Source organism: Crotalus tigris, unplaced genomic scaffold (genome assembly GCF_016545835.1).
Source record: "Crotalus tigris isolate CLP2741 ecotype Arizona unplaced genomic scaffold, ASM1654583v1 scf7180000017694.5664430, whole genome shotgun sequence".
In the NCBI taxonomy this organism is placed as follows: Eukaryota; Metazoa; Chordata; class Lepidosauria; order Squamata; family Viperidae; genus Crotalus; species Crotalus tigris.
This window is the reverse complement of record NW_024096572.1, coordinates 815,055-824,576: the sequence shown is the minus strand read 5'-3', so window position 1 is coordinate 824,576 and position 9,522 is coordinate 815,055. Positions and strand designations below refer to the sequence as shown.

Sequence of the window (9,522 nt, the reverse complement as noted above, 5' to 3'; positions counted from 1 at the left end):
ACATCTGCCTATCCCAGGTCCTGGGTAAGCACTCGATAGGTAGACAAAATGCCAAATCCAGTCTGAACATCTGGCTGACTGTGCAATGATCCATAATAATAATAATAATAATAATAATAATAATAATAATACGGCCAACCACAATAATAGTAATCTAGCATCTCGCATCCTGCAACGATATCTTTAATGCCATCAAACGATATCTGCCTAAACCCAGGTCTTTGGGAAGGACTCGATCGGTGGATAAAAATGCCAAACAATCTAAATGCCTGGCTGACAGCGATCAACCATAATCATAATATTACTAAATGGCCATACTTCTCTAGCTTTATTAATATGCTTCTCACTACAGCTAAGCAGAAAATGAATGCTAAATTCTACATTTTTTTGAGATGTTATCTGAGAGTAAAATGTTGGGTCATGGTACGGGTAGATTATTTTGCAACGGTTGTACCCTAAGGGTACTGTGTTAAATTACTGAACCTTGAGTACTTGCACAATTGCCATTCATTGCTTTTATTGGAACAAAATGTTATTTGTTTAAAACTAATCTACCTGGAAATGTAAAAAACCATTCGGATTCAAGATTAGGGCATTATTTGTGGCAGGGCTTTGCTTTAGCCTCTCTGAAGAGGGAAGCCCATCATTAAAACATCTTCCTCCTCCTCATGCTAATAATTGTTGGAAAGGCTCATAATGTAGTTTCCTTATTACTCCATAAATCCAGATGTACATGGAGATATGAAGTCTGGGTTGCAAAAACCCAGACAATCACCAGAAGGCAACATTTTTTCAGTAGCTATACAATAGATGTTGCAGCAAGATGTTTCCAGGGTGATTGAGCTGGAAACACCAAAGCAAGTATGCCTAATTCATCTGGTCTGGACTCTAAAATCTGTATGTTTTGCCTTTACCTTAGCATCTGTCGAGCACAGCAGTATCAGGTGTAGTGCAGACTTGGAGGTAGCTTAGGTGAGCTGGCAGAAAGTTGTACTTTGAGGGAGACCCACAGCTCTGGTTTGTCTAAAAAGTGTTCAAAATGCCAGCACACATATATGCCTGAGCACCTATCCGGCCATTATTATATGCCATTAGCTAAAGACTAGATTGCTTTTTGGAAGTGCAAAATTGTGTTTTTAATACATGCATCTGCACATTACCGTACAGTGTGAACATTGTTCTATATATTTTGTAGAGCAGCAGCCCTCAACCTTTCTGGCACCAGGGAACTGATTTTTGGAAGAAAAATGGTCTTCCATAGACGGGGTGGTGGGGGTGGGGGTTTGATTCACAACCTAGATCCCACAAATGTAGATGAAGCTTGCATGGCCCAGTTCTTAACAGGCCACAGATTGATACTGGTCCATGGCCCGGGAGTTGGAACCCCTAATTTAGGGAACATACGCTAAACATTGGGCTTATTAACAAACTGCAAGGCCATTGTTGCTGTCCATATAGCAGCCAGATTGACTGAACCAATATTTATGTACAGTATTCATTTGAAATGATACAGCTTCCCATTAAACATCTTCAAACAATTATTTAAATTTATTAACATATTTTAATCTTGCATTTCTAGTTTATTAACATATTTTAATCTTTCTAAATTAATGGACCTATCACAGTGGTCCATAGTCTAAAATCAGATACTTTGTTAATTGTTAAAACCACAACAGAAGCACAAGAGAAGCAATAAATATCTTGAGCTGAGCTCAGAAATAAAGAGAATCATTAAAGAGTATTTTTTTTTAAAGAAAAGGTTTTCCTATCCCTTTCTTCACATGTAATTTTTGTACTTTTCTTCAAGGTAATTCTGTGTATAGTATATCATAGTGCAACCGATCTGGACATGACAGAGCTACACAAAATTTGTCTTTGTACAATATCAGATATTTGAATTAATAGAATGAGTTCAGATCAGAATGATAAGGAGAATTGTGCAAATATATGGATAAGAAAATCCTGTTCAGCATGGTGGTTAGAAAGCTGAGGTACAGTTTTCTCACATAACTTTCCTATCCCTTTTATTTTCTCATGGAAGTCTTGAGAGTTTTCTCTTCTAGGTCTGTTCTATTAGAAAATTATTGGGAATGTTTTAATTTGGATTCATGCAGAAAATAGTCATGAGCTAGACCTCTTGGGCAAAATGGTCCTACTACCTCTATTGTAATTAAATTTCCTCTTGGGCCACACCCTCTTTAACTGTAGTAGGAGAACTGGGTTAGTTTATGATTGTATTAGTCTGCATCAGAAGGAGTTAGGTGACACTTTTTCTAACAAAATGCAGCTTCTGAAAGTATATGCGTAATACAGTTTGTCAGTTGGAAAACATGCTACCAGACTCCTGATTTTTTAGCTCTCTTTCATTAATCAATGCCTTTGTGACACAGCTTTTTCTCTTGCACCAGTTATCAACTTTCATTCAAGATGGGCAGCATGAACAGTTGTTTTTTGGAGCATTTAAAGGCAGTAAGATAGTTGTTTTTGTCATTAGGATTTCTTAAACCTCTTTTTTTAAATGTTATTTTCACAAGGGGATGATCATCTAAGAGACGTGAAGCATCTGCATGGGGGGAAATAAAAAAATCAAAATGGTAGTTGTGATTGTATGTTTAAATCTCTTTTTTAGCTGCATCCTGTGACACGTGTAAAAAGGGGCCTGGACTGACACACCTCCTCCCCCATAGGTGCCCCTGAGAGTTTCCCATTGATGATAGATTGTAGGTCTGCTCTCAGCTAAAATATATTCTGTATGACTTTTCTGCAACTATGTTTTAACATTATAGGGTGAATATTGTATCTTTTAAAAGATACAGAATCTGTAATTACTTTCTTGATGCAAACACAGACTGAGGTTCTTATTTTAGATGAAAGGGGGTTTCTACAGTTACTCATTTTTCATGCTTGTAACTTTATAGATGCTTCTTTGTTCACAATGATCCGAAATATACACAACATTCAAAGAAATCTAATCTTGAGCTCTTCCTAAAATCTTTTTCCCTGCGTCTCTGGAATTTTCTTTCTGATGAAGAATAACTAGGGTGGGAGGAGGAAAGTTCACCCAGTTCTGCAGCTGCCTTATTCACTACATCTGGAAGCAGTTTGCATGTAGCTCTCTCATTTCAACAGGCCCAAGTCTGGATTCTGTACAGTTCTGTAATCACGGAGAAAGGAAGGAAAAAAGTAATTTCCAAATAAAGCACAGAAGATTTTTTTAAAAAACAATTCTGCCTCAAATTAGTTTTGAAGGAACTAAAAAGGACCTTGAAGTGTCTCGCATATGGGATTTCAATGTGAATCCCTCGAGAAAAGGGATTCTTACATGAATGTTTATTACACTGAATCAGCCAGCTACCCACAGCAACTGCTTGCTTGAAGTTATTTTTCTGGAGAAAATAATCCACAATTGCTCTGCTGCTGCCTTGAAAGGTAAAACTTTGAATTCTATTGGAAATGGTGTATTTACAGATTTATTTTTTTTTTACTATTGTAGCTAGAGTTTGTCAGCTTTTTAAAAAAATCCGAGGTATTGAAATGTCAGCAGAGTACTCAGCTGATATGATCTCATTTTTGAAAATGAAAACTCTAGTTTTGTTCTTAAATTCTTTTTGTTAATTAAATAAAAGTGGACATTAGAAATTTCTAGGTATAGATATGATTATTGTCAATTTACAATAATTAACTTTTTTATGGTTGAAAAGCGAAAACGTGTTTTATGTGTACCAGAAATGGAAGAAATTAATTCTTTGTGTGTGGAACGAATGATTAAATTATGAGTATGTTTGCTATATTGAGAACTAGTCCCTAAATGTAAAATCTCTGTGGCTGTCATTTAATATTATTAAATCTAATACTTAATAGATTTATTATTAAATACTATTTACATGTAATAGGTTACAAAACCTAAAAATATGACAAGATCTAACATTATTACTTAGTTGACAATATGGAATTATAAAAGTGTTTAGATTAAAATCACCATTATGATAATGGCCTGCATTTAATTTTCATAGTTCTCATGATTTTCTAGCTAATACTATGGCAAAATAATGTCACATTGTTTATTCTTTCTTTAATTTACAAACTACTCTTCAGTATTATGTTAGGTAGAACGCTGAAATACAAACTTGGGTTATTTTTCCTAAGAAGATTGAGGGCAAAGTTAAAATTTGCTATTTACAGTATTTTTTTTAGTATAAAACTGTGTTTCTCAACCTTAGCAACTTTAAGATACCCACACCGGCTGGAAAATTTTGGGAGTTGAAGCCCACACATCTTAAATTTGTCAAGGTTAAAATACATTGGTATAAGGAACGGTGAGAGACAGCCCTTCATTTATATAGATGTACATTTGCTATAGTAGTTAGCAGACAGAATATATACTCTTGCTTCTTCATTGTTAGTCATTATGAGAAACAAAAGAAAAGAGTAGAAAGTGTTGAATAAATACTGGTGGAATACAATAAGAAAGAAACTGCATCTCTTCAAGCTTTGTTTATACATTTCAGGTTCAAACCTATTGAACTTGCACTTCTAGAGGTCTCAGTAAACACAGATTTGATATTTTTGTTGTGTTTTAACTTTCTGATTTCTTTCTCTTATTTCATCCACAGACTGCAACCAAATGAAAGAGCCATATGGCTTTATTACGAAAAAGTAAGACATCTTCAGGAAAAAAAATAGTGTAATTTAAAGGCCTATGTCCTTTTTTGCTCTCAGGAATTTTTATTTTGCAAACATATAATGGGCATTCTTGTAAAATGACTGTGGGAAGGGAACTTTCCTGTCCATAGGTTTCCATTGAGCCAGTTATAAAATACAGATATACCAAAATGTTGTCTTCTCTAGCACACATACCCCTTCATAAAATGCACAGTCCTACATTTCTGAACCTTTGTAATGTAAAAGAAATGCAATTACAACCAATATGCTGGGGTGCCCAATCTAATACATATAATTGAAACCAGAAACATTTTTGGAAATGAAAATAATGTTTTATGCACTACATTAGCAGTAGCACTTAGACTTATATGCCGCTTCACAGTGCCTTCCAGTCCTTTCTAAGAGGTTTACAGAGTCAGCATATTGCTTTCAACAATCTGGGTCCTCATTTTACTGACCTCAGAAGGATGGAAGGCTGAGTCAACCTTGAGCCGGTGAGGATCGAACTGTTGGTAGTCGGCAGAGTTAGCCTGCAATACTGCATTCTAACCACTGCACTACCAAGGCTAGTGATCCTTAGGTTCCATGCTTAAACTTGATGTTTTCAGAAAAAGTCAATGCTTCCATGCAAAGTGGTAGAAATGAGTAGTTGCAGTTTACATATATGGTTGCTGTAACTGGTAGCTAAACATTAGAAGGGAGAACATAGAGGCATCTGCAGAAAAGAAAGCAAGATAAGTCTAATGTTATATGACAAAGAGCAAAGATCAGATGCCCTTAGATGTTACTCCATTACTATTGTGAAACTTTTGAAGGCACTAGTAATCCACTAGTAAGAAACTTCTGCCTTCTTACAGGTCGTCCTCGATTTATGACCAATTGCTTAATGACTGCAAAGTTATGATGGACCCCTCACCCCAAAGCTATTTATGATCCAGTTTTGAAATTCTGACATGGGGCCATTTTGTAATGGGCCCCATGGTCACATGACAATGGTTTATGTGATATTACCAGAAACTTGTATTTACTGACAAAAACAGGCCCATTGCAAACAATGGGTTTGCTTAATGACTGCCACATTCACTTAATGAACACAGCAAAAGGTTGCAAAACTGGGCCCAGTCCTGAGCTGGTTTACACCTGTCACAACTTACATCCAAAATTAACAGGCTCAATTACATAATTTGTGGGCTATTGTACAGGTGATCAAACCTTAGCATTTAATTTTGGTGTACACCGCTTAGAGAGTGCTTGCACTTAAAGCGGTATATAAGTCTCATAAATAAATAAATAAATAAATTTTGACATTTAGAGGTGTTTTTTAATAGCCCCAAAGGCAACGAGTGACATAGTAGCTTGCCAAATTAGTGTGCTTCTTGTTGCCTTTGGGGCTATTAAAAAACACCCCTAAATGTCAGAATTTCCAAGGCAAAATCATCAGCATGTGAGGATGTCGACAAAGGTAAGGGATGAAACATGTTTATTATTACTCTGAAATATTGTAAAAGAGAATTGCTTGAATAGTCCAGAAAGAAGTTGTTGGAGATTTGAATTCAGTAAAAGCTAAAGAAGTTCCTGAAGTCAAGCAAAGTGCTGGAAGTTTACTAAGTAATTGGGTAACATTGAAAAAGAAGATAAATATTCATAATCTAGTTTCCTTGGCTGCAGAGAATAGCTGTAACTATAATGAACACTAATAAACATTACATAATACCTAATGAATTCATTATGAATACTAATACATATTACATAACACATAAATTATTACAAAGTAGTTGAAGTAAAGGTAAATTTACTAGGACATACAAACATAGAAATGCCTCATTTATATCTAAACTACATTTTACAGAGAGAAAAGACAAGAGTGAAACAAGTTAAATGAGTGTCTTTAAACAGAGACCAACTTAACTAACAATAGGCCATATGAGAGAAAAACACAAAGACAGAATGTGAAGACCCTTCTCCTTATCCATCTCTCACATTGTTCCTTGTTGTCATATAGGTACAAAGCTACATAGATACAATTGTTGAACAGAAGCACTTTCTCATTCACTTGCCTTTGATGTCTGGCAACTGCTTTTCTGATATTATTTAAAATTCTGTATGGAAGTAAAACTGTTTGTAAGCCATAGGTACCCTGCTTCCAATGGGATTATTTAGAATTTTAATTCAACACATTGGACAAGGTGGCATTTTAAATTGTGATAAGAGAAGATGATTTAGTATATACACATACACACACTTATCCTTTCCCTGTTTATAGTAGTGTCCTTTAGAAAAATATTTTCTGCTAAAACATAATGCAGGAATTCAAAAAATGTATATATTAAGACTTGACGTGTAGCCAATTTAGTATTTTTTTAACTGAGTTCTATAAATAATTTCAGTGGAATTAATGGGATTTCTGAATCAGATTTAAATTGTCCTCATCCTTAAAATTCCATGATAAAATTACAATCATATGATGACTGTATGATGGTAAACTGTGTAAAGAGCTCTCCCTTTCGGTGTCATCAATGCTTTCATTTAATCTCATGATACTTATCGGTATATATGAATAGAAATAGTTTCGTAGGAAAACGTTTAAGTTTGTAACATGTAGAGATTTATCTTCAAGTGAGTTAGAGATTAATTGAAATATAATACAGTATTAGCAGCCAAGTGTACATAATAAATCATGCAGCTAAGATAAGTTAAAATCCAATTGCATTTATTAGTCATGGGGCATACTAATGAAAATATTTGTGCTGCAAATTATGTATATGTAATTGATTGAACAGCTTTCTTTATGTTTCAGTTAATCAGATCCTACTATTCCTTCTTGTTTTGACTCTCTGTGTTATTCTGTATAATAAAGTTCAAAAGATGCCATCTGCTATCCTGAATAATGAATCGAGTAAGCATCTATTTTTATTTTTTATATTACTGAGATCACATATGCTTTGTTGGTAGCATTATAACTCATATTAAAATTACCTTTCAAACTAGAACAGAAAAAGCTTCATAATTAGAACTGCTTTAGCTTTCTTTTAGTAATGCCTCTGAACATTTTGTACATCTTGATGGCCACTGACTCTGCAGACTGAGAATTATGGCACATGTAGTGCTTACAACTGGTTGAGAAAGGCTTGTATCATAAATGCTGCATGTAAAAAAACTCTTGAGGTGGGGTAGCCATAACAGAAGGAATATGGAATTAGGAACAGATAAGTGACCTTGCATAAGAAATACAGGGCCATTTAATGTAATTAACGAGGCTTAGAAGTATATTAACTTTCAACCCTACTCTCCCAAGTTCTCATCTCTTTCAGAGGCTTTTGTAAAATGCTTATTGCTTAATACAGCAGAAATAAATAAATCACAATATATATGATAATTCATGTTTCTTCTCACTGCTGTTACTTACTCCCACTATTAGTTGATTTGGAGAGCATGGAAGAGATAGAAGAAGAAATTCCAGTCGTGCTATGTGCTGCTGCAGGCAGAATGGGTGCAACAATAGCTGCAATCAACAGCATTTATACCAACACGGATTCAAATGTCCTCTTCTACATAGTTGGACTAAAGAGCGGCATTCCACATATCAGGTGAAATCACACAGTGCTGTAATATAAGTGAGTGACAGTGTAATCCTTTATTCAGGGAAGTCCATGACCCTGAATAAATGCCACACATTGATTTATTTATTTGCAATAAACAGAATGCACTGGACAATCTATCAGCCCATTAATTACAATATTTTTCAATCTTGGCAACTTTAAGATGTGTGGACTTCAGCTCCCAGAATTCCCCAGCTAGAAGTTCCCCAGCCAACATCTGGGAGTTGAAGTGCCCATATTTTAAAGTTGCCATGGTTGAGAAACATGGTAATGGGTAATAATACCAGTAAGTCAACATAAAACCAAACAGAAAAATTATTAAGGTAAAAAGTATAATAATGCCAGGAATTGATCTGCTGTGATGAACTAGTGTCAGAATAGTTATACTTGGGCAGAAGTGTAGGTCTAGCACAGGTGGGCCAGTGGAGGACATGGACTGATTAGGTCAGTGGTTCTCAACCTGTGGGTCGGGACCCCATTTGGGGTCGAACGACCATTTCACGGGGGTCGCCAAACAACGCAGTCCGCCATTTTTTCCCCTTTTCCTTAGCTGTGCTACTCCCTTTTATTCTATTGGCTTTTGAAAGCCAATAGAATAGACTCTCTTGAATAGAGTCTAATTCTATTGGCTTTCAAAGCCAATAGGAATTGTCCAGGCTGTCTCTGCCCTGCTGAGCCCGCCAAAAGTCCCATTCTGCAAATGGTGCTGCACCAGTTGAGTAGTCCTTGAGTTATGACTGGTTGAGTAGTCCTTGACTTATGACCGGTTGGGGGTCGCAGCATTAAAAAGGTTGAGAACCACTGGATTAGGTGGAAGAGGATAGTGAAGGACTCTTTTAAAGAGTGTTTCCAGACAGAGGATACCTAGAGTAGTTCACTTAACAGTATTACAACATGCAGTTCTATCTTTCCTTTATATATTATTTTTCTATCTTTCCTTTATATATTATTTTCCATTTGGGAACAAATGGACATTATAAAAAGCGTTATCTGGAAACATCCAAAGGGTGCTTTTAGTAAGGCTTTGTTGTGCAATTATTTTATATTTACTGAATTTTCACCAATTGTGACTTTAATTTGTAACCATCCCTGTAATGTTAGCTATCTGGAAGTCACCAGAGCCTTGTATTGAATGATTGGAATTTTCACCTGGCAAAAATTCTTCCCTTTGCTCTTTCTTTTCAAATTTGTTTTTTGGTACAGCTTTGAAGCTACAATTCCCTTGTATCATGAATCAATGTTTGAGACTATTGGATTCTAA

General features: G+C 35.5%; 1 protein-coding gene across 2 annotated transcripts in view; it reads left to right on the top strand.

Moving 5' to 3' along the window:
• Positions 1 to 1,291: 1,291 nt before the first annotated feature.
• GLT8D2 (glycosyltransferase 8 domain containing 2) overlaps positions 1,292 to 9,522 on the top strand; it is a 16,791-nt gene continuing 8,560 nt past the window's right edge. The window contains exons 1-4 of one of the 2 annotated variants that reach the window (XM_039338200.1): positions 1,292 to 3,429; positions 4,614 to 4,656; positions 7,520 to 7,558; positions 8,081 to 8,249. In XM_039338200.1, the coding sequence (XP_039194134.1) occupies positions 4,638 to 4,656; positions 7,520 to 7,558; positions 8,081 to 8,249 (227 nt within the window). In that variant the 5' untranslated portion in view covers positions 1,292 to 3,429; positions 4,614 to 4,637. Of the gene's footprint in view, positions 3,430 to 4,613; positions 4,657 to 7,459; positions 7,559 to 8,080; positions 8,250 to 9,522 lie in introns of both variants that reach the window. The other variant, XM_039338199.1, reaches the window with a different exon arrangement.